At 44.3% G+C, this 24,800-nt stretch overlaps 3 protein-coding genes across 9 annotated transcripts; 2 read left to right on the forward strand and 1 right to left on the reverse strand.

The window, feature by feature from the left end:
• Window positions 1–39: 39 nt before the first annotated feature.
• On the forward strand, window positions 40–14,030 carry cry1a (cryptochrome circadian regulator 1a). Of its 3 annotated transcripts, none has more exons than XM_086201815.1 (14): window positions 40–1,014; window positions 7,387–7,495; window positions 7,617–7,759; window positions 7,873–8,057; window positions 8,145–8,233; window positions 9,243–9,383; window positions 9,984–10,295; window positions 10,397–10,548; window positions 10,825–11,027; window positions 11,510–11,617; window positions 11,714–11,812; window positions 12,572–12,643; window positions 12,738–12,842; window positions 13,156–14,030. In XM_086201815.1, the coding sequence occupies exons 1-13, from the start codon at window positions 857–859 to the stop codon at window positions 12,836–12,838; spliced, it is 1,872 nt and encodes a 623-aa protein (XP_086057941.1). In that variant the 5' UTR covers window positions 40–856; the 3' UTR covers window positions 12,839–12,842; window positions 13,156–14,030. The 3 variants fall into 3 exon arrangements, with proteins under 3 accessions (XP_086057941.1, XP_086057942.1, XP_086057940.1); XM_086201816.1 differs by having other exon boundaries at window positions 13,296–14,030; XM_086201814.1 differs by having other exon boundaries at window positions 42–1,014; window positions 13,223–14,030.
• On the reverse strand, window positions 13,301–24,800 carry LOC147262699 (transcription termination factor 2, mitochondrial-like). 5 transcript variants are annotated; one of them, XM_086201820.1, is made up of 3 exons: window positions 24,657–24,800; window positions 16,758–16,862; window positions 13,304–16,210 (listed from the first exon to the last, which is right to left on the reverse strand). In XM_086201820.1, exon 3 carries the CDS (start codon window positions 16,198–16,200, stop codon window positions 15,061–15,063), a length of 1,140 nt encoding a protein of 379 aa, XP_086057946.1. In that variant the 5' UTR covers window positions 16,201–16,210; window positions 16,758–16,862; window positions 24,657–24,800; the 3' UTR covers window positions 13,304–15,060. The 5 variants fall into 5 exon arrangements, with proteins under 5 accessions (XP_086057944.1, XP_086057946.1, XP_086057948.1 ...); XM_086201822.1 differs by lacking the exon at window positions 24,657–24,800 and adding an exon at window positions 24,511–24,529; XM_086201821.1 differs by lacking the exon at window positions 24,657–24,800 and adding an exon at window positions 17,282–17,335.
• tnnt2c (troponin T2c, cardiac) lies at window positions 22,063–23,721 on the forward strand. Its single transcript, XM_086201824.1, has one exon. It carries the CDS (start codon window positions 22,190–22,192, stop codon window positions 23,123–23,125), a length of 936 nt encoding a protein of 311 aa, XP_086057950.1. The 5' UTR covers window positions 22,063–22,189; the 3' UTR covers window positions 23,126–23,721.

Here is a 24,800-nt window from a genome sequence, read left to right on the forward strand (position 1 = left end):
ACTCAGCCCCTGTGGACCAATCAGAGAGCTCCGAGCCCCTTCTGCGTCTCGAAGTGGGGGCGGGGTCACGAGTGTAGGTGCGGTGAGGAGGGTGACCAGCCATTCGTGGACGTCGGTTGTACATTTTTTCCCCTGATACAGCCACTCAGAACATCCGTCCGGGAGCCGAGGAGACGACTTCGTGATAAACCGAGAGGGATTCTTGATAGCTAAGTATCACCCGCGTTAAATTACAACCTCCATTTTGTTCAATTCGCAGTCGGAAAGTCTTTTTACATAATCAGCTTTTACAGTACTCGCGGTGGGGAGCAGCTGGTCTCGCCACTGTGTCCGCCTAGAAAAAACAAACAAACAAGCTACTTTATTTACTCTTCTCTTCAACGTGACGTGAATAATGCTCCTAGGGTACGCGTCCATCAAATATATCTAGTGTATGTATCAATAATATTCATTTTTTCAACATTCAGAAAAAACAAGTTATACAACAAGAGGGCTAGAGCCCGTTACGTATCCGGGTCCTAAAGCCCGCCGGGTTAGCTGTCACGTTGCCGGAGAGCGCGCTGTATCCTAGCCAAATGGTTCAGTTGCCAACGGTTTCTAAATTCTTTGACATTATGGAAAAGGTCATGTTAGAGCAAGGTTAAGTTTAACGGCTGCGTCAACAGCATACATTTATTTAACGGATCTTGGATATTTTTTCCCTCGTGGCCTTCTTTTTTCCCACCTTGGATATCAACCTAATTCTTGGAGGACCGTCTGAAGTAGAGCGGAAGGACCACTCAAAGATTATACCCCCCTCCCCCTGCCCCCCACCCACAACGTTCAAAAAAGCAAGAAGGACTCGCCCAATTGAGTAATGGTCATTAATACGATCCACTGGTTCAGGAAGGGCTTGCGGCTCCACGACAACCCGTCGCTCAAGGAATCCCTGCAGGGAGCCGACACCATCCGCTGCGTCTACATCCTCGACCCCTGGTTCGCGGGATCGTCCAACGTTGGGATCAACAGGTGGAGGTGAGCAGACTGACATCCCAGCATCCGGGTAGGGCGTTAGGAAGACTGCTGTGGCAGCAGTCCATTCGTTTCTGTCCATAAAACTAATTAAAGAAAGCTGGGCACCCCTGATGCGCGATATATCGACATTCATATCGGTGTCAGCGATATGGATCATTAATAAATCTTAATGATGTTTATCCAGCTTTGCTAATCATCTGTTTTGATGTTTTTGAACTTAATAGTCAAGTTGATCAAATTGTATATATTTGAATTGTACTTACTTAGTATATTCAAACTGTGATTTAATGTAAACCCTATTGATAAATCAGCTATTTGCAATCACAGCCATGTTAATATCAGCCGAGATGATCGTGCCTGTGCATCTGTACTTGTTCCACCGATATTTTTAACTATGACGGGTGTCTAAGTCATGATGGAAAATGACAAATAGTCTTAGAAGTGCACCTTGATGCCATTAGTGAAGCATAAGAGTTCATTTTTGTGTCACTCCGTGAAGAAAAATGTCAGTTTTTTGCTGATTTTTAGCTCCTTACATGTGATGGTTTGACTCTGAGTATTTTTTTAAATTTCAAATTCATGTTATCTTACAATGCAGTTCTCCTCAGTATTATGCTAATAATAGATAATAACCATCAAATCTTGCAATCGGTCTGCTCTTTTCTATGTTAATTGTTGGTAGCTCAGTGGTTATGTCATACCCGTGGTTCCATTCATGCCGCGGTGACCGCAGCTCATTAAAATGTGATCCACAAGTTTGGTCCAGTGTTGCTAAGCAGGTTTACGCTGCTTATACAACAGATAGTTCATGGATAAATTACTTTCTGTTAAACTGTGAGTTCCATTGGTTTGGGTCACTTAAAGTGAGCTCAGAAGGTGATCAACACTGTTACATAAACTGATGCATCTGCATGAAGCGTTACACCAGGTGATTGATTTATGTGCATTCCTGATCCAGGTGATTTGGACTCTTTCCCTCCGTCCTGGGGCGTGAATCATTGCAACAGGGTTTCGTTTTCCTGAAAGATCAGTTTTGTTCCTCAAATCACTGCCTTTGCTCTGCTGCTCTCCTACTGCCCTCTAGTTGTGTCTAAGACCAGAGTTGCTAATCTGGTGCAGTGTAAGTGACAGTCACATCTTTATTTATTATATATTTATTATTATCTATATTTACTCCCTCTTCAGGGATGACGGATTCTGTCTCCTTGGCAACTACCAGTTGAAATGAAATTGTGCAGGTCTCTACTCTTGATTTAAGTCAGGAGAGTATCAGTGAAACTCTTTTTTTAATTTGTTTCTGAGGAATGTGAGATTGTCAGTCAGTCTGGACTGTTTCAACTGGACCACGAAAAAATGCTAAAAATGAAGACAGTCCCGTCGAGGGATTATTAGATGTGGTGGAGAAGAGAAACCCAGTCATTTGAAATTTTACATAAGTGAACTAAAGTTGAGACAGTCAGCGTTAGTGTGTGTGTGTGTGTGTGTGTGTGTGTGTGTGTGTGTGCGCGCGCGCACGCTTGTAAGAGAGCCCTTGAGTCTGGTGACACCAATAAGCATGTGAAGCTCAGGCTCGTGTGCCCGAGATAAGAAAAGAACTGTTCAACCCTTCCGCCTCATTCTGAACCTTCACCCTGCAACCATCCTGCTATCACATTTAGACTCAAGTGTCACTTTAGCAGAGTTTCTCTTTCAAATGTGGGCCAGACATTTGTTCAGTATAACCCAGAGAACGAGCCGCTCCCACGTGGAAACTGCCTCACTGGGCTGACTCCGTCACATCCTCCCTGGTACTGAAGGAGCTCCAGAGCTTCACAGTGCAGCAGCTGTCTGCCTGGATGTTATTGTTTCCTTTCCTGCTGGGCGCTCTGGTTTGCATTGCCACCCGTCAGCGGAGGAGTAGGGCAGCAGCGGGAGCAAAAGCATGCCTGTTATGGAGCATCCATGTTACACTGCCACAGTTATGTAACAGCGTCCCGGGGTGACGCAGATGGACACATGCAGATCGCTCCGTTTGCCTCCGATCATTCCTTTTCTTTTATTTTTTATGCACATATCAGATGTGGATGAAAGAAGAGGCTTAATCTGTAAACACAGTAGGATTGCAGATGAAGGAAAATTACTCAGAGGATCAAACTGTAGAGTTGAGAGGCTTTGAATTAAAAAAAAAAAGTATTTTATATGGATACATCTGTGGCTTTCAGATCAGTATTTAATATAATCAGTTCACTGTAGCTTGGGCTGCAGAATGGACTGTAAAATGTATCACATTTCCCTCAGATTAGAGACCGGCCCACCAATGAGCCCTCAAACCTGAAAGTAAGTTGTTGCACGTCCGCTCCCCTCACATTAAACTCAGCAGTTTTGAAAAGTGGTTTCCAGTGAAGTGCCTGAAATGTGGTCAGTAGTTCAAGATATTTCAGTATTCTGGTCTGCTGCATTGAAAACGAAACATCAGTAAAAACAATAGAAATGTCATATTTTAAGCTTTAGCGGTTGCTATCAAGCTGCTAAATGAGTGATTGTCTCGATGTGGCGGTGGAAAGCTTCCCAGTGTGTGCCAGTGTGTGTCTTAGAACCCCAGCTCCACCTAAGTCTCCTCTGTTCTATCAAGCACAGTCACATGTTACAGACGGATCCCTGCAGCCGGCAGCTTGTGCTCCGGCTCTGCTTCTTATCTGTTCAGCAGCTCTGCCCTTGACATTCTTCAATGAATTCTCTGAATCATGTGGGTCAATCGGTGCCATATGACATAATTATAATAACACACCCCACCCCGCACCCCCGCCCCTCGCGCTTCAACATGGCCACATTTGACACAAGTAGGTCAGTGTGTTAGTGGGAATATGCGCCTCCCACCTCGCCTCTTTGGCTTAATTCTGCTACTGCAAGACACCCCAAACTATCTCAGCCATGACCACTAAGCTTAGTAAAGCTGCAACCGTGGGATACATCCACTTTATCATCGCTGTTTTACACTTTTAAAGTGTTAAGCTGAGTCATATTGGCCGACTTGTCACCATGAAAAAGCTTTTCCTCCAGTGAGAGAGGATGAGGATGTTGGTTCATAGCTTGTAGGAGTGGAGGAGAAGAGAAAGATCAGTAGAAACAGACAGAGGAGGGTTGCAGTACTCAAGTGGTGCTTTATCAGATGGTCTGAGGTCAGTGGAACCAGGAGCTAGCATAGCAGAGCACCCCAGGCTGTGAGTAGGAGCTCCAGCTGCCGCTAACAAGGAGCAGAAGATTAAATCACAGCATTTTGGACCAAACACGCAAAATGTCTTCAGAATGGCACAGTTGAGAGGCATCAGTCACGGCAAAGTGAGGGAAGGCAAATATTAGAACAGTCTGGTTAGATCTCTTACTGTGCTGTAAAAGACAACTGTGCTACATCACAATATCCACAGAATATTTTCAACGTGGCACACAGTATCACAGTGTTGCCCAGCCCTCGTCATTCATGGGTGATCGCTGAAATGTCCAAAAAAAAGTTAGACAAGTGCTCATCAAAATTCCTCAGAACTCCAAGTGACTTGTTCCGATTGATCATTAGTTCAGCCTACAGTCCAAAACCTGAGGACTCCTCCTTTTTTTTGTCATAAATGACCAAAAAAATTCTCACATTTAAGAGTCTGGAATCAGCAACTTTGTGAAGTCTTTGCTTGGAAAAAGACCGGTATGATTAATTGATCATCTAAATATTTAGCCATTAATTTTCTTCCGATCAAATGATGTATTAATTGTAACAGCTCTTGTGAGAATAGATTTAATTCTGTCATTTAATCTGATCATGTCGAATGGGCCTTCGCTATAATCCATGAATCTGCGGATTTTTTTTCTTCAGGTTTTAATGAATTAATTCGTTAAAATCATCCTAATTTCACAGACGTCATGGAGCTATTTCGTATTTTCTGACCAGCAGTAAAAAAAGCCCAAAATATGTTCTTGTTATTTAGACATTCTCACTAAATACTTCACATTTTTCCTCAAAAAAAAAACCCTCCTCCAGAACGTGTTACAGATGAAATTTCTTTCTTGGCTGATCTCCTAATCTTTGTACCAGCAGGTGAAAGTATTCAAGTAGAATTTTGTCATTTTTGTTCTTTCCGCAATGTGCGAGACACAAAATACTTTACAAAGACAAAATAAACAGCATAAAGAAATGACAAGAAATATTTTAAATGTCCTCAAAGAACTGAAACTGACTTGATCATGTTATTTTTGCAAAATTCTGTTGCCGATAAAGTAGACTTGCACGTACTGTAAGTATGAGTCATATATACTCAGGCCAGTCGTATTCTTCCTTGTGCAACTGTCCCATATTGGACTCTAGTACACGCTATTCAAACACCAGCGATGAAACAAAGTACCAAGATTAAATGTTTACTCAGAATAAACAAAATTCTCCTGCCGCTGCACAGTCACGGCCAGTTTGCTGTGTGTTTAATAGTAACCTGTTGTATTAAATGGGAATAAGCTGGGAAAGTATTTGAGCCAGACAATAATTTCCACACTCCCATCAACAGTGGCAGCAGCCAGCTGGCGTCCTTACAGTGAAAGGAGATGATACAGGAAGCTTCCACTACAAACCTCTGTGGTACCCATGGCAACCGCACGGGAAGCGGTGTATTACTGCTGCCGCGCTGCCACCACACCGGCTTGTTACAGTCCAAACAAAATGTTGATGGAACACTTTCAAAGGAAGTTGTTTGAACTTCAGTCAATCCAGTTGAGCTGCTTTCCATCCATCACCATGGTTACAAGCCTCGTGGAGTAACCGGGTCATCTGTGGCGGTTCAGGCCCCATTTGTAGCCAGGGAACAGTGGAAGCCAGCGAGATAAAGGAGATATAACCAAGATATTGTTGATGTCTGCCTCTGATGTGTCAGTTTGTTTCATCGGTGATGAGGGAGCTCAGATGGAGGAGGGTTGGTTCACCCATCCTGTCTGCTACATCACTTAGCCTTCACTTGAGATCAGGGCCTCGTCCTTTACTGAATGAACGGTGTGCACCCCCCCCCCCCACACACACACACACACACACACAGAGTTCTACCAGATATTAATAAATATTTCTGCAAGACAATAACAGCGCAGGACTGTCTAGACAGAGCCTTGTCTCAGTAGAGCGGGACCATGAATATTTTTACAAGGGATAAAGCAGAAGAGATAAGGTCCTTGCTTGGATGCTCATAAGAGCTCAGATTACATCATACATGTGAGGTCAGTCAATGATGTTAATCCAGAAAGTAGTTCGATGTATTCTGGATTTATGTGCTTCGAGGCTGAGATCTGTTCTCGGTTCAGTTTGAGCCTTTTGTTGGTTTAGTTTAACCAAATACAAACATTTTTTGGACTCATCACACTCACATTCAAGGCCTTTCAAAGCTTTGAAGCCAATCATCTAAATGGAGAGATTTTCAGAGTTGCTATTGTTTGTTTTTGGTTCATTTGTAGAATTCATTTTGCCAATGAAAACCAGACAGTCGTTCATCTACCACATTTTTTTCTTTCCGAACCAACAACAATCGACTGACTAAAATGTGACTAATATGCATTTTATTTAAAAGTCATAGAAAAAAACGAAACTAAATAATAAAGACTCATCTTAAAGCTGTTCTAAATTCTCACTGATTAAAATCATTATTCTTAGACCAAGAAAAAAAGAAATTTGTCAGTTACTGGATTTCCCTCTTAACAAACTATGTCATCTAAAGAATCATATTTTTCTTTAACCCAGAAGGCACATTTCCCCTGTGTAATGCGTAAATTAGTTAATAGTTGAGTCCTGTATCTTGCATTGTTAGCTTAGCAGCAGTGACACATTCAGGAGAATTAATCTGCTTCACCTTCAGTAAAGTGACCTGATTCGGGCCTGGTCACAAGGGTTCATCGTCATGGTTGATCATTTTGATATTTTAATTCATTTTTTCACAGCAAAACAATAAATAGAGAGTGAAAAATACATTTTATGACCAGTTTTATACATCAACACACCAGATTTGATTCACTGAAGGAATGAATATACACCCGCTCCTTGTAGGAGTCGGTACAACTAACAGACCTGCAATGAAGCCTCTAATTCCGGTTTTATTGCATCTGTTTTCGGAGGTTTTGAGTTGTCTTCATGGTCGTTTTTCAGGCTGCAGTTCGTAACTGGGTTACCCGTTGGTGTCTCACCTGCGCGGGAGGAAGAACTGTTAAGCTCAGGGAGGCTCGACTGCTCGTTCATTCATCTTTCAATTCTATGCCGATGATTTATTGTTCTGAAACAGGGAAAAACTGAGATCGAAGCACAGGACACGCTGCTTGACATTAAAAACGTTTTGTGAATAAGTTGTGAATAAACGTCCCATTCTTCCTGTCCCACTCCAGATTCTTACTGCAGAGTCTTGAGGACTTGGACTCCAGCCTCCGTAAGCTCAACTCTCGTCTGTTCGTGATAAGAGGCCAACCCACTGATGTCTTTCCCAGACTTTTCAAGGTTAGATGTTCCTCTGATTTCAGACTGCTAAATATCAGCGCTGTGCTGCTTTTAATGTGATTTTAACATTCTAAATATTCTGTTTTTTTTTCTTCCCACTGCCGCTCTCCTCCTCCTGCAGGAGTGGAAGATTAGTCGTCTGTCTTACGAGTACGACTCTGAGCCCTTTGGGAAAGAGCGAGATGCAGCTATTAAGAAGCTGGCCTCTGAAGCTGGAGTGGAGGTGACAGTTCGCATCTCCCACACACTCTATGACCTGGACAAGTGAGTCACATATCCTCATACTCGTTCTCTTCGAACCATGAGCGAAGAATTTGTTTGACATGCACGTGGAGCGTCTGTGGTACACCTGACCCTCCTTTTCTTCCTCCTTGAAGGATAATAGAGTTGAATGGGGGTCAGTCCCCCCTCACCTACAAGCGGTTTCAGACCCTCATCAGCCGTATGGATGCAGTGGAGGTGCCCGCAGAGTTCATCACAGCTGAAGTCATGGGCAAATGCACCACGCCGCTGTCCGAAGACCATGACGATAAGTTCGGGGTCCCCTCACTGGAAGAGCTTGGTAAGCAGAGTCAGACATGAGCAACAGAGCGTGAGCGCTGAAGGACCTGGAGAAAAGTCTCAATCTGTGTTGATGATCTGGTCGCAGGTTTTGATACTGAAGGTTTGTCGTCAGCCGTGTGGCCTGGAGGAGAGACCGAAGCTCTCACACGACTGGAGAGGCATCTGGAGAGGAAGGTCAGTCGCGTCAGCTAACAGCTGCAATTGTAAAATATTAACTTCTACCGTTGAAAATAAGAGCCATCAACACGTCCTGAACTTCCTTTCAAATTCCCTATGAACACCGAGGAGACCTAGAGTCAGAAAAGACCTATCAAGCTTATTTCAAGTCCTCTATTTTATTTCGGGGACTAAACAGTAGTGTTGACTATTTATGCTCCCCGTGCCGAGGGGCAGTACCCCCGTCATGGCCGTGCATGGTGGAGCAGATGGCCCTCTGATGACGTTTTTGATGAGACAGAATGCTCAAGCAGTTGGAATTCTGAGGGTTTAGCTAACTGGGATTAGCTTGTCCTTTGAAACTTGGCCACAGATGCTGCACAGGTCCAGTTCTCCAAATCTGCACCCACAAAGGCATGGAAACATCCAATCAGAACCGTCACTACCCCGACCCACTAATGCCAGTACTGCAGGCTGTCCCATACCAAGCTCGCTGTTGGTTCAGCACGTGAGCTCCTGCAGCTATCAAAAGCGAATCCATGCTGACAATTTTACAAGCTTTTAAATCACAAAATCACTGACACAGAAATCCCCTTTTCACTGCAGATATTTTGACTGGCCAACACAGGAAAAGCCAGTGGAACTGAGCCATGTAATGACAGCATTTACGCTGTTCCTGGTTTGACGAGTGGAAAGAACCTATGAAGCACTTTCATACCAAGCAGTTACTAGAACTTGGTTCTAGGAATTAGCAATCGGCGAGCTACTACCACTAGAAGAAAGATGCTGTGATGTAAGCCGGCTCACAGTGGGTGATGGCCATTTTCTGTGTACAACCCTGCTGTCTGCATTGCTTTTTGAAAGGGGTGGTTACCATAACTGCACGAGTTTCATAAAAGGGGGTTCTAGGACAAAAATAGGTACCACACCAATAAAGGGGTACTTTCTCCAAATGTTACAGCAACAGGAACCTGGGTTCCCTTCTCCGCTCAGTCACTACCATGTCTGTGCTTTGTTTAACCCTCAGGCATGGGTGGCCAACTTCGAGCGTCCCAGAATGAACGCCAATTCCCTCCTGGCCAGCCCCACAGGCCTCAGCCCATACCTGCGCTTCGGCTGCCTCTCATGTCGCCTCTTCTACTTCAAACTCACTGACCTGTACAGGAAGGTAAGTCACTGGACCTACTTCAAACTTCAGTTTATTACTCTTTAAAGGAGCATACAAGCTGTGATATGAATATTCAGCCATATTTCCAATGTGCTTTTATGTTACAGTCCTGCAATTAAGATTTGCCATAGATAAAATACATTGAACCTGCTTTCTTTATCTGTAACAAGTGAACATCTGCAGGAAGTAGAGGGGTGATCGATTTGCTGTGTGACACTCAACTTATTTTGTCATCAGGATAATGATCTATGATGTGCTGCTTCGCTTTGTTGTGGTGTTGAAGTTAATTACTGTCAATAAAAGTCAAACAGAAAGTTCCAGGATTTTGTCTACCGAGATGCAGTTTATGAAACAAACCTGTTTGAAGATAAACAGCTTTGTATTAGTGGTAATTATCTGATGACATCATTTTTTCTGGACTCGCGTCGTCCTTTTGCCGTTGAAAGTGTCAAATCCATAACGGCAGAAAAAGCAAACAGAATAGAACTCCTGGCCCTGGTTTGTAAGACCTGCAGGTGTGTGCAGTGGGAAAATGACATCTGTCTCCTGTCCACTTGTACATGTCAGTAACGTGTCTCGCCACGTCTCGCGTCCCACCAGGTCAAGAAGAACAGCTCCCCTCCCCTCTCGCTCTACGGTCAGCTGCTGTGGCGCGAGTTCTTCTACACCGCAGCCACCAACAACCCCTGCTTCGACAAGATGGAGAGCAACCCCATCTGCGTTCAGATCCCCTGGGACCGCAACCCAGAGGCTCTGGCCAAATGGGCAGAAGGCCGGACCGGCTTCCCCTGGATCGATGCCATCATGACCCAGCTGAGACAGGAAGGATGGATCCACCACTTGGCCAGGCACGCAGTGGCCTGCTTCCTGACCAGAGGGGACCTGTGGATCAGCTGGGAGGAGGGCATGAAGGTACAAATCTGATCTGGACATTTTGTTCCTGTAGATTTTACGTATCCAACCTTTGGAGAACCGTGGTGGAACGGCTCGCTCACGTTGCTCTGTGTGTCCAGGTGTTTGAGGAGCTGCTGCTGGATGCAGACTGGAGCGTCAACGCAGGCAGCTGGATGTGGCTCTCCTGCAGCTCCTTCTTCCAGCAGTTCTTCCACTGCTACTGCCCCGTGGGCTTCGGCCGACGCACAGACCCCAACGGAGATTACATCCGGTTTGTTACATCCACTTGTTGGGGGGGGCACTTAGAGTAATTAAAATTGAAGCTCCATCATAGATACCGCTGCTGGTATTTTAGCGATTCGTCCATCACACCTTGTTCCATCCATAATAATGAAGTTTTTCAGTCAGATATATGTATTTTATAATAGAATGTTTGAATTTGGACCTTTTAACACATCTGCTGGCAGTGACTAATCCCCCCTCAGCAGCTGTGGAGCCTGTAAGTCCCTCCAGCTCAGGCTCACCAAAGCTCCATGTCTTCCTCCAGACGCTACCTGCCCATTCTGAGGGGGTTTCCAGCCAAGTATATTTATGACCCCTGGAACGCTCCAGAGAGCGTGCAGAAGGCAGCCAAATGCATTATTGGAGTGCATTACCCCAAGCCCATGGTGCACCACGCGGAGGCCAGCCGCCTCAACATCGAACGGATGAAACAGATCTATCAGCAGCTGTCCTGCTACAGAGGCCTCGGTAAGACGCCACACCGGACGCCCCTCACACATCTGTGACGAGCGCAGAATCACTCGAGTCACACGGCCCTCAATGAAAAAACAAGCACAATCTGACTCCTGTTCCACAAAGTGAAAGTAGAACGGAAAGCCACTGGCTGTAACCATGGTAACCATGATGTCAGCATTTTTTTCTCCGTACATTTAAAGGGTATGCTGTTACAAACCAACAAGAGTCATTAAAACTGTAAAAGAAGCAGTTTAATGTAATACAGAAAAGTGGGTGTGCATCTAGATAAGACAACGACGTAATCAAGGGTAGAGAATTGTGAATATCTATTTTTACCTGTCTAGAAATGTCCGGTATCAACTGTAGATCATCGATTTCAGACACTGAAGGGTCATGAAAGTGCTTTAAAAACAAACAAAAGTAAAGTTGCAAAAGTAAAAATGTCTCCTGAAAATTCACTGTTCATGTTCACTGCGTGTTTCCTGTTTCTGCAGGTCTTCTGGCAACAGTTCCCTCCAACTCTAACGGGAATGGGAACAGTAAACCGTCCACGGATGCGATGGGGTTCTCCGTCGAAGCGACACACGACGCTGCTCCCTCTGGTAACACGCCCTCTTTCTCTGTCGCCAGTAGCGGTGAGGTCCCTCTGAAGAGCCGCTGACCAACATCCTTGTTTTGTTGTGCCTGTTTGCTTCCAGGCTATCCGATGCCGAGTCACTCCCAGGGAGACTGGCAGAGCGGGGTCATGATGTACCTGCAGTGTGATTCTCAAACCAGTGTTGGCACACACCAGCAAGGTGAGCAGCCTCCGCCATGACACATCAGATTAATCCGCCCCCTTTGTCAGCGCAGGTGAGCCTCTCCTCTCTCTCAGGGACGTCACGCAGTACATCCGCCCAGTTCTCATGAACGTGATATCTCAGGGAAGCCTTGAGGGATTTCTCTTTCACCAAAAAAACCTTCAATTGGATCTGGACCTCACCAAACAGACTTTTGGGCATCCGAACCGATGAAATACTGTCACTTTGACGTCGTATTGCTGTGCGTTTCTTCTCATTGGTAGAGTTACACAACCACCAAGACGTGTATGGACAGGTGCAGGAAATGAGTTAGCTTTGTCGAACGTCTGGCTCCCTCGTCTCCAGGTCCATGGAGTATTGACATCTGTTCAGAGGGCCAGTTTCTTCCCTGAAACTTCAGTGAGAAAACATCACAAAGCATAAATTCTTTGTAACGAAACTCTGAAATTGGATCGGTTCTCATCCTGGATGAGAATCTGAAGCTCGGGTGTCTGAACTGGACCGAAAATGTTGGTCCTGAGTTCAGCAAAGTTGGACATTAGCAAAAGAGCACGCTCCCGTGTGTTGCAGGATCCAAATAAGTCTGAAACCTAACATGATCAGTTGAGTTCGACCTTACTTCAGTTGGACGTCTGAAAGAAGGTCTGCGGTTAACAGAAGCCGGTTCATTCATCATGCGCCTGGAGGTCCAAACAAGCTCAGGAACTGAGCAGAACCCATGATTTTCACACAAATGTCACTCTGTTGTCATCCCAGGTTATGCAGGCACCAGTTCCGCTATGATGTGTTACAGCCAAGGCAGCCAACAGATTCCTGGTCCTCCTAAAGGTCAGTATCAGCTGCACAGAGTGAAGACCCTGCTGTCTCCTTTGACTTGTTCGGGCTCTCAGTGGCAGCTCTTTTAACGCCGTTGTCTCTCTAGGACCTGAGCACCACTCCGGCACTCAGATTAGTGGCAAACGGCACAGCGAGGACTCTGGAAATGGAAAAGGTTCTAAAGTCCAGAGACACAGTAGCCACTAGACAGGTTAGTAGCTTCTCATTTCCATTCTAAGTTTTGCTCTCCATGCTGGTTCCTATAGGGTCCGAACAAGTACTGCATTTCATAATGAGAATTTTAAACATTAAAATTTTCTAATTTTCATCTAAAATGTGTCTTTAGGTCTTGAATTTGATCTTTGAATGTTTTTTTTTTCATGTAAAGGATTACTTACTATTACTTATTCTGTTAAGAGGCCTTGAAAAGGTCTGAAAAGGCTTAAGTTGAACCTGTAGGAACGCTGAGCACGAGTGCCACCCTGCACTTCACCACACCCACTGATTTTGTGGTTCACTTGCAGTTCCCTGCATTTTATTGATTCCATCACTGCCAGTATCTCAGACTCCCTCCTCGTCTCCGCCCCTCAGGTGTCTCTGCAGACCTGCCGACAGCCATACAACCAACACAAAAAGGATGCTAAGACTTTTGTTTTTGTTCCAGCACTATACCGTTGCATGAAACCACCTGTTGGAGGAACGTACCAGCCTCATTACACACACTAACACATGTCTCCAGTCACGGGACCGTACATTATCTTGTGGACTGCTCGGCCAGCGCCGACATCCTGGCAGCGTTAACGGCGGTGGAGAGGCTGCTGCAACATCTTTGGGTTAATATTGCCAGGACAAAAAAAAAAACCAAAACAACAAAAAAAAGTTTCTGTACATAATGAATTTGCTAATTTCAGCTCACATACAACTTGTAAATATTTGGGTATTGTATGTGTGTTTTGTGTAGCCATAGACCCATTGATATATTTTTGATATAATAAATCATTGTGGATGGTATTTCTTTTGGAAAATTTTCAATAAAAAGTAAAGCGTTTATAGACTGTCCATTTAAAAAAAAAAAAAAAATGGTGAGAAAGCTGGTATCTTATACAGCTGCCTGCCCGCCCTCTGTATGTGTTCTTCAGCCGTCCGGTGTATCTGCTCCCAGCACAAGCGTTTGGATCATCAACCAGTACCAGCTGACTCCTTAGGTGCAATATCTGTGTGACATTGCTATCTCGTTACTGCCCTTGTCAATGGTTCTAGAGAAAAGGGTAAAACCAAATACAGTTTTCATATCATGGTGACCCCTGTGTAACCCCACCCCCCAGTTCATGTACCACTGGAACAAAGTGCTTCACATGCTTCTTGGTCCTTCCGTGCTTGTTTAATTAAAACTGGGTTAAATTACGAGTGGTTTCAGTCAATTCTTCTGTTGTTGTTGTTGTTGTCAAACTCAGGTTTCCTGTCAAAAACCACTAGGATGCACTCAGGAGGCCACATGGATGCAGGATGTGTACAAAGTATTAAAGTTAATGCCCACAGAAGGTCTTCCAAAATATACGTCAACAAATCTCATCTAAATATGCAGGATTTTTGAAGATACCAAGCGAAGCTGAAACATTTCTCTTTGCAGTATTTTTATGACATATCCAGGGAAGTACCGCTACTGCTGAATATCCCGCCGATGTCTTAGAAGAACTCAGGCAAGATCCAGGATCTGCTCCTGGTTCCGGATCGGCTCCAAATGTTGAACAGTTGTTCCACCACAAATTCCATCAAAATCTGACCATTACTTCGCGAGATATCCTGCAAACAGCGACGCGCTGGTGGTCACGTGACTTTCTCGGGCAGAGGAAATTCACCACAATTATGATAAGGGTATGATCCTCCTTGTAGTAGCTGACAGTTCACACAAGTTCCTTTTTATTTTTCTCAATGAAACAGACCATTTTGATATTTATTGCTCATCTGACAGTTTCATTACAGCAAGAATACTTTGTAGAACCCGCCTGCCCAGGCTCCGCCCCCCCCCCACCAGAGGACATAGGCTGGCAGTTTTGGCACGATTCCACTGCCAGAAGGACACTTGGGAGAGTGTAGAATATAACGGGTTCCCTCTGGCCCGAGCTAAAGCGTTCCACTGAGTCAATATTGTCCGGTAGTTAATGCACAATCCACCTGGCACTCGTTTACACACCTTTAGTGACAACACTTACTTTTTTTTTTTTGGACATACTGGTTGTAAATGACAGTACTGGGTTATTCACTACATTTCATACAGATGTCAAATGTAGAGCTACGTAGTGCCTCAGCATCCAGACAAGGGACAGTGTCTCGGGTTTGAAAATCAAGTTGGCCTTAGTACAAGCAATGTTTGAGGTCTGGTCACCTCAGTTCCTCACAAGCCCTCCACGTCACCGACTACAGCATCATCACTCCTCCGCTGATCTCAGCGGGGCGACGGGGTTGAAGAGTGGCCGCTGCTGCCGGAGCTGCAGCTTGCTGTAGCTCATCTCAAAGTCCTTCTTTGTTCCCACGATGACGTCCAGGCTCCCGCACCGCACGTCGTACCCGTGGGAGGCCAGCTTCTGAATGCGGTACAGCACGATCTGCGTCGTGAGCTCTAGCACGTTCGGAGATTCCTTCACCTGTTCGATGCTCACACCCACGTCCATCAGCCCCTGGAAGCGTCCCGTCAATGTTGGCAGGGAGTAGTATAAGATAGCTGGACAGCGGATTACCATTTGCTTGAGTTCATCCTGGGAGCAAGTCAGGGCCCCCTCGATGTAGGCCAGCGCTTGTTGCATAGCTTCAGGCTGCAGCTCTGATATGGAAGCCCTGAGGCTGGAGACCAGGTTGAGGAGCTGGCCTGTGGTGAAGCCCTGCTCCCTCAGGAAGCCCAAACTGTCCCTCCAGGCCTCTGCCGGTCGCAGCAGGATGTAGGGGTTCTGGCTGAGGAGCTTCTGCAGCCAGATGCGCAGGTTGCCCTCGTCTCCGCCCAAGTCCAGGTAGGTCTCCCTCAGAGTGTGGATGACCTCCTGGTTGCGCTCCACAGGTTGACTGAAACTCTGCGGGGCGCTGGCCATCAGCTTGCCGATGATGCGCTTGCTGAGACGCAGGCTCTGGAGGTAAAGGATGTTGGCGCGCTGGTTGCTATGGTGAGTTAACGTGAAGAAGGAGGCAGGAAACTTCTCGATGATGCTCATCAGCTCTTGCCTGTTGGGGCACACGGACACCCAGAGGTCCCGCTGGGCGGCCACCTCCTCAGGCCGACATAGGACAGCTTCGGGATGCGTTTCCAGGATGCGAGCGATTATTGTTGCGTCGGCACCCATGTCCCTCAGCAGATCAGCAGTTTCAGACACGTACACCGGGCTCTCAGACAGAACCCAGCCCTTCAGCTTGCGCACCTTCCTGATGTCCACAGAAAGCTCGTAGAGGGAGTCCACCGTGTGCTGGTTTTCTGGTCTTCTTTTGGGGGAGGCCGTAGAGGAAGCGGAGGCAGACGGAGGGATGAGGAGCCTCATCCTCTGGCAGTACGAGCACAGAGAGGCAGTGGAGACGCGAAGCATTGTAGTGGATCTGTGCAGAGAATAAACCATATATGCTAAAGTTAGCATGCTAATTTCTTCCCCTCAATGCAATCAATGAATCAAATACTGATGTTGAATTGAAACCCGTTTCAGACGAAGCTTCAAACCCAGCGTCTGTATGGGACTGAAGAAGTTGGCTTGGTGTGTCCATTCATATTAAACACTAGAAACCAGTTATCTGACCCTCAAAAATAGCAGTTAAAGTATCAAACTAAATACGATTCTGTTAGTAGAGATTGGTTGTTTCATAATTGTCTATTAAATCCCTTGCTTTGTAATTTTGCCAATCCCCTCCACTTCCCGCTAGTCTCCTTTTCTCCCAGCCATCTTGTCGACCCAGTGATTTTTTTTTTTTTACCCCCAAATCATCAGAAAATTACCAGCTGAACATTTAAAAAAAAAAAGGAAATTAAACAAAAACAGTTGAAGGAATACTAACCCTCTAATCATTTAAACTATATATAAAGTTGGGCTGTCGATTTGTTTGTTTTTCCCTGAATCAGTTCATCAAAAAATTTGAATCACCGCTCACTTACCAAAGAAGCAAAATTTGTCTTGAAAACACAGACATTAGACAGCACTATGATGCAGGGACGTAAAAATATGGTTCCGGCAATAAACTGAAACCTTTTTTTTTTTTCCTACAGAGAAAGCAGAGGACACTTACAATCGTTAAAAAAAAGTATCTAGACTTGCAACTTTGGAGCAAAATGTACATAACATTATGAAAGAAAGATGAAGCTCCCCGGGTTTGCTGGCAGGGTGACCCGCCTGCAGCTCTGTCGGTTTCAGCTGCAAATGCAGGACTCAAGGGTTTGTGGTTTTTGGTAAACAGCACAACCAGCTTTGACAATCAAAGGGAACACTGTGTACTACTGGCTGCTGGCAGGCACATGAGCCATACATGTTAGGAATGTATTTCATGACAAAGGCGGTGGGAGCGCCACTGTAGCACATCGACTCAAACAACAGCAAACACGGATCTAAAATCAACGGTGAGCGGTAAAGGCGCCGGGCATGCCTGATCGATTTAAAAATGAAAAATAACAGCGTAATTTACCAGTTTTCCAGGCTGCAACCCGAGGATTCCGCTTGTCACTCCCACCGTCCTGCTTTCATAAGATGCGCAGCTGGTGGGCGGAGTCAGGGAGCGGAACACATGAGATACACGTGATTCCAGGCTGCAGGGGCGGTGTCAGACTCTGGCGCCCGCCCACCGTCGTTTTTGAAACAGGTATAAAGACACTGTAGTGATACAAGTACTACCTTAGTGAGAAAATACACGTAATGGTGTATCTTAAAAAAAGGCACCGGTATTTATTTACCACTTTCTGTCACGTGTTTGCTGCATGGGGTTTGCTAAGCTAGCTAGCACATTCCACTACTTGGTTTTATTAGCTAGCAGGCATTTATATAACACTAATTAAGAGGCACAAATAGATGGCTTTTACCACATTTACAGCTTTGAACTAAAAGATAGATATTAAGTCTGTTGATGTTGGCACTGAGCACTGCAAAGAAGAAGCTAGAAATAAGCTAATTATGTTCTGAATAAATGTCACAAACTGAGCTAATAAGCCAATTAGCATAAAGTTAGCTAGATTTTTTTTTGGACTTGCGACACTGGCAGCTTGTAAACTCACTTTGAAAGCTTTTTGGATCTAAAATGTTAATTATCATCTCACTTCTGTTAACGCCAGTACCTTTTAATCATGTTTGTAGTTTGTAATCTTGATCAAATTCCTTAAACTTCCCAAGTTTGTGGCAAAGAGAGGAAAAACATTTTGGGTTTTGATGTGAAAGCATATTTTTGACCACAATTTTCAATCATTTTGCATGTTACAGGCTCTTTAGCGACAATGATAAAATACAAGTAAGATAATTACTATTTGGCTCTTATTCAGGCAGTTTGAACTTTTGCTATTGTAAATGCCTTTACATTTGTTTTTATTTATTTCCATTCCATGGTCTGATGTATATTTGTCTGTCTGAAGTTGTCTATTATATTATTTGGTTTTTGATTCAGCACTTGGGGCTGCATCTTTTTTAAAGATATTATTATTTACATTATAATAAAAGATGTTTCAACTAATTCTGTCTTTCTCACCCTGGTCAGCTGCTGGGACCTGTTTCATCTGCACATTCACACCTTGCATTGTGATTGGTGAGTGAAATATTTTCTTTTTTAGTGAATTTATTCCTCCACTAAAGATACATATATTAGTGATGTGTTTTTTTTTCTTTTTTTATTCTTGATGATGAATCACTAGATACACAGCAAACCACAAATATTAATCATAAACTGTAAAGAAAAAAAATTAAAAATCTTTATGACCCAATCAGAGAGATATATTGCAGGACAGTGTACTGCTCAGTGTTCCCCAGAAGAGGTCGCTGTGTCCTCAGGCTAAAAAGAAGAAGCAGTCAATCACATCTAGTCGTTCCCAACAGCTCAACTCTGGAGTAACGGCGTATCATTTTTCTAATCCTGGATTAATTTGTGGTTCAGCTACAGATTCGATTCCCTCGTTCACTCATGATAATTGGCGTGTTTTGGCACATGTATGTAGAAAAGAGTTGCGTGCAACATCTCGCACATGCTTTGTCGAGCAAAACTGGTCAGATATCTGTCAGCAAAATGTCCAAACTTTACAAGCTTTTATTGTTTAAACTGTCACATGCAAAATGCTTCATTTGCTCGCCTAAAATGTCAAACATGCGCGAACATTCCGTCTATGAGATGGGTTGCATGTGACGTATTCTTCATGGGCAAATTATCTATCAATTAGTAAACAAGTTTGATGAAGATAAAGAAAGAGCCTATCCCAGCTGACACTGGGCGAGAGGCGGGGCTCACTCTGGACGGCTCGCCAGTCCGTCGCAGGGCCATCAGGAGCATTAGGGGTTCAGTATCTTGCTCAAGGAGACTTGGACATGGTCACCGGGGAAAGGAGGATCGATCCAGCTGCTAGACGGCCATGCTGCCTCCAAACCATGCCGCCCCCTCCCTATATGTCGCCTTTCTGTTCATCAAAATTAGCCTGATTGCAGTCTTGAAGTGAAAAATGTACTTTGGAAACCCTCTTCAAAAGTGTAGCGTTCTTCATTTTTGAGTGTGTGGAGATGCAGCTGTCACCAGTGGGAATGCAGAGCTCTGGAGGCTGCTAACGTGAAACATGTACATCTACAATGTAATGATGGTTCCAAAAAAAAAAAAGCAAAGTTTCTGTGCTTCTGACCTTTTCTTTTACAAAGTTGTTCTTTAAACAGCAGGGTGAGGTGCTATTTATAGGCCTGGTCATTTGCAGCCTTTCTTTGCTGATGGACACATTTGTCCCCTGCCACCAGCAAAGAAGAGTGCTGTGATTACACTGGAACCACCTGCTGCCCTCATGTTGTGCTCAGGCATGTTTTAGTAGAGCTCTATCCACACGGCCATGGGACATTCTCACAGGCATCAAGATTTGTTTGCGGCGTTCCAAGTCCACAATTAGCTGAACTTCAATCGAAGCATCGGAAGATTTATGATAAGACTGGAGTTGAACCCCGTGGAGATGGAGCGCGTGATCTGCCCCGCACATACACAACAAAACGACGTTGGCGGCTTTGTCCTGAGGAGGCACATGCAACAGTTTAATTGAGATTCTCAGACACAACACGGCACCTGTCTCTCCCTGTCAGTTATCTCATCATCTAAAAACTGCGTTTATCCTTTTCCACTGATAACTCAAGACTTGGCAGCATAAACTCTTGACATTAGTATTTAAATGTTGCCGCGTGGGAGCATTTACAGTTTAATCCACTCAGCGCTAAAAGCAGGAAGCCCCCAAAAGCAAGAATGTTTTAATTACATTCCAAAGTGGAGACAAGGCTCGAGCAGTAAAGCTCATCTTGCAGCTCGCTGTGTTTAATGAAGGTCTTCTGTGGCGCCCACCTTTGTTTAAACCTGGCCTTTCTTTACAGGAATAACTGCTGCATACACATCAGTATTCACGCACAACTGCTGTAATAATAACTGTGCACATTAAAGAACAGAAAAAGACAATGAGTTAGTATTAGTTGAGATTATGTTTGTGCTAAGGTATAGACACTAGACACAAGAGGAAGTGTCACGATATATTACATTATCTTGAGACAGCAAAGCTTGTTTTCTGGTGAAAACAAAAGACCATTTTCTCATGATAACGAGTTAAATAACTCCCAAGAATTCAGATAATGGGTAAATTAATCTGTTATCGTGAGAAAATTGAAAAGTTGTTCAAAGATGGGTTTTCATTTTTCACAAGATTATGAGATGATATGGCACGTTATCATGAAAAGATAACATGGCACGTTATCATCTCTTGGGCTTCTATATTCTTTGGTACTATAGAAAAAGCAGCATGTAAGGTGGTACTGTCAAAAGTTAATTTTGTTGCACGGATGACAAAAATTACACAAGCAACAGGCAAAGGTGCAAAAACTTCACCCTAACCTTAACCTGCCAAACCTTAACCCTACCCTTATCCTAATCACCAAACCTTAACCCTACCCTTATCCTAATTACCAAACCTTAACCCTACCCTTATCCTAATCACCAAACCTTAACCCTACCCTTATCCTAATCACCAGACCTTAACCCTACCCTTATCCGAATCACCAAACCTTAACCCTACCCTTATCCTAATTACCAAACCTTAACCCTACCCTTATCCTAATTCCCAAACCTTAACCCTCCCCTTATCCTAATCACCAAACCTTAACCCTACCCTTATCCTAATCACCAGACCTTAACCCTACCCTTATCCGAATCACCAAACCTTAACCCTACCCTTATCCTAATCACCAAACCTTAACCCTACCCTTATCCGAATCACCAAACCTTAACCCTACCCTTATCCTAATTACCAAACCTTAACCCTACCCTTATCCGAATCACCAAACCTTAAACCTTACCCTTATCCTAATTACCAAACCTTAACCCTACCCTTATCCTAATCACCAAACCTTAACCCTACCCTTATCCTAATCACCAAACCTTAACCCTACCCTTATCCGAATCACCAAACCTTAACCCTACCCTTATCCTAATCACCAAACCTTAACCCTACCCTTATCCGAATCACCAAACCTTAACCCTACCCTTATCCGAATCACCAAACCTTAAACCTTACCCTTATCTGAATCACTTTTTGTTGTTGGTATTGGAACTTGGCTAACCCTAACCCTAACCAGTTAGGCTGCTGGCAAATATCTTTATTCACCCAGCTTTTAGGGTTACTTGACCCAGGAGTGAACACTAATTAAACCTGTTCCCATTGCAGACAAATGCCAGATGTTTGCAGGTGTTAGCGGCTTTTTTTGGCCAGTTGGTAAAGAGGCTATAGATAGATAGATAGATAGATGATAGATAGATAGATGGATAGACAGCTGTAACTTCCTGTATTAAAGTCCTCACCGCCTCTGACGTATTTAGGCGTTTGCAATTTACTTCGTAAATAGATATTCTTAAGTGCCACATGCCTTGCCAGGGTGGCTTTTAACCTATCATGACGGATTAACAAGTTCCCCAAGTTGTGCGTACTATGTGTGATCCATAGGAGTCAGTTTGGCAATGAGCTGTGGTATGTTCCTCTCAGTTCATCCTTGAAGTGTTTACTTAGCTCTATTTCTTTTCAGCTGCAGTGAAGGAAGCCTTTGAAAATATGGATGCTATTTGTTGTGGATGAAGCTGTGTGTAGCTCTGTGGCACTGGAAAAGACAAGTGTGTGTGCATCTGTTGTGTATCTGAAATAGTCTCTCATCTTGTCCTTACAAAGGAATGAGGAGTGCTGCAGGGTCAGAGTAGGGCAGAGGGTCTCTAGGGGATGAGTGGGGGTGTATGAGGCTGACAAGACTTGGTGAAGGAGAAAATAGACTGTTCCATCTGTCTCAAAGTCTGCCCTGCTGCTGACCCACACTCTGGAGACTTTGGTCAGCCCACGGTCACATGGTTAAGGCAAACCCAATAAAAAACCCACAAGCCTCATACCCAAGACCCCAGTCTTCTCTTTTGTATGAGACACCAGCTGGTCTTGGTGTTCATGCTGCGTCTCTTCTCTGGAAAACCTCAAAGGCACTAACTATCATGTCAGACGCTGAGGAGTATGAGTATGAGGAAGAGGAGGTCCGAGAAGAGCAGGGAGACGACGAAGCAGAAAAAAAGGAAGAGTCTGTAGAGGAGAATGAGCATGAAGGGGAGTCCAAACCACGACCTAAGACGACTTATGTGCCAAACATTGCTCCCCCAAAGCTTCCTGATGGTGAGAAGGTTGATTTTGATGACCTCCATCGCAAGAGAGTAGAAAAAGATTTCAACGACCTCCAGTCCCTCATCGAACTGCACTTCACCAACCGCCAGAAGGAGGAGGAAGAGCTTGTCGCTCTGCGTAACCGTATTGAACGCCGCCGCTCTGACAGAGCAGAACAGCAACGCGTCCGTGCAGAGGAAGAGCGTGAGCGCCAGACACGACTGGCTGAAGAGAGGGCGAGGCGTGAGGAAGAGGCTGCAAAGCTGCGTGCTGAGGAGGAGGCCAAGAAGAAGAAGATATTCACAAACAAATCATTCGGCGGATATCTGCAGAAGGTTGACCAGAAGAAGGGCAAGAAGCTGACAGCGCGAGAGGAGAAGAAGAAGGCTTTGATGGAGCGCCGTAAACCGCTCAACATCGAGCACCTGAACCAGGAGAAGTTGGCGGAGAAGGCTCAGGACCTGTGGCAGTGGCTCCACCAGCTACACGCTGAGAAGTTCGAGCTGGCAGAGAAGCTCAAGAGGCAGAAGTACGACATCCACGTACTCCGAAACCGAGTTAGCGACCACCAGAGGGGCTCCAAAGCATCTAAGACCACCCGCGGGGCCAAGGGCAAGTCTGGCTCCTGGAAATGAGGATGCATCCAGACAGTGAAGTCATTTCATGGACCATTTGGCTCCTAATTCCAATTTGTACGATATAAATTAACCCAGGGATTGTATTAGGTTCAAGGAGGTGGGGTCTAATTTGAGCAGGGGACTGAAGTAAATCAAATGATATATAATTAATCAATCATACCTTTAATTATGTACAATTTCTAACTCTTCCCTAAAATTCCGATGCCAGTATTCACCAATCTATATTCTGACAAGCAAAGGCTGAATATTAGATATGAGTATTTTTTTGGAGTGGAGTACTCCACCGGAATAAGCTTTGTGGTTGTTTTATCCTGACATACTTATTGTGTATTGTCACCATGCAGTTCAGATATTTTTTCACACACACCCATGAATATTTTTTTTTCCGGCGATAATGATAAATGTGACATTAATCATAATAAAATGACTGAAAGGGAAATCTAACCTCACTGTGTTTTTGAAAGGGTAACTGACATAACCAATTGTAACTGAATGAGAGACAGGAGTTTCATTGTGTTCGCAGGTTTGTGTTAAATTCCTAAAAAAAAAAAAAAAAAAAAGGCTAACAGGTGTTTCAGCAGCTGACTTTTTAGGTTGCTAATTTAGTCTCAAGCAAGGGACTGGCATGCAGTGTTTTTAGCAAAAAAAAAAAAAAAAAAAGACCCACTGAAAGGTCAAGAGTCTGCAGAGCTTAAGAACCTTCTCAGGGGTATTTGATGTCACTCTACAATTTATAACATCCAACAACAGTGCCTTTAAATTTCCTTCTGCAATTCATGACCACGTTCATGTCTGGTAGAAGCTACACGAGCAAGCAAAGACATATCGATCTTCTTCACGTCTGCACAAATGTACGCTACATTTGTCAAAAATAACTTTTCCATCGGTTTGCCTCGTAAAAACTGAACTGGAAACTATTTTGATTGAAGCGTTGATGGAGAAGCTAGTGCATGATTTTGAGGACTACAAGTCCCACCAGCATGAGTTCAGTTGAGGATGACTGCAGCCGCGACTCTTCCTGGGTTACACAATCCAGTTGACATCGTGGAAAACCATGAACCACACAACACAACAACATAGAGACAAGCTGCAAACAATGCAACACATTCAAACAGTAAACTCTCACCCAATGCACACACCGCTTCAATTCAATAAAAGTTTAACTGAAGTAATACTAGCATGTTGCTCCAGTGCATGAACGTGAGTAGAGGCGATTTGACCATAGACAATTCATTAATCACAACGTGGAATCATGAGAAACTGCACAAGCATTCATGACATTTCTGAAAATGTGTGGACTTATTTTATGACCAGTTTTGATAATCAATATTTGCATCAAATTGAAAGAAATTAGGATTTCGATAAACTGTAGTTTGAATTACCAGAACAGCTTTTAACGGACTCGGTGGGCTCACAGTCTGTCAGCCATACTGATGTCGTTCCTTCGTTCTCCGTCCTCTCCGCCACTGGATTAAAAACAATTGCAACATTTGACATAACTACATCACACTTTGACGATCTTAATTACCTCATATAAGATTCACCACTGCCCCGTCAGTCTGTGTGTCTTGAAATATCACACTGCATTTAGGTCAAATGAATGTCAAAGCCAGCGCTAGTGGACCATCATCTCCTCTAGGGGGCACTAGAACACCGGCGAGTAGCTACAGCC

The sequence above is a fragment of the Aulostomus chinensis genome, chromosome 4 (genome assembly GCF_037954235.1).
Source record: "Aulostomus chinensis isolate RoL2024-O1b breed Wild chromosome 4, RoL_Achi_v1.0, whole genome shotgun sequence".
NCBI lineage: Eukaryota > Metazoa > Chordata > Actinopteri > Syngnathiformes > Aulostomidae > Aulostomus > Aulostomus chinensis.

Bases quoted from the DNA above. Each gene is read 5' to 3' on its own strand.
- cry1a (XM_086201815.1), top strand. From the start codon at position 857: ATGGTCATTAATACGATCCACTGGTTCAGGAAGGGCTTGCGGCTCCAC. The intron at 7,496-7,616 runs GTTAGATGTTCC...CTCCTCCTGCAG, and splicing joins TCTTTCCCAGACTTTTCAAG to GAGTGGAAGATTAGTCGTCT. The intron at 12,644-12,737 runs GTCAGTATCAGC...TTGTCTCTCTAG, and splicing joins GATTCCTGGTCCTCCTAAAG to GACCTGAGCACCACTCCGGC.
- tnnt2c (XM_086201824.1), top strand. From the start codon at position 22,190: ATGGTTAAGGCAAACCCAATAAAAAACCCACAAGCCTCATACCCAAGA.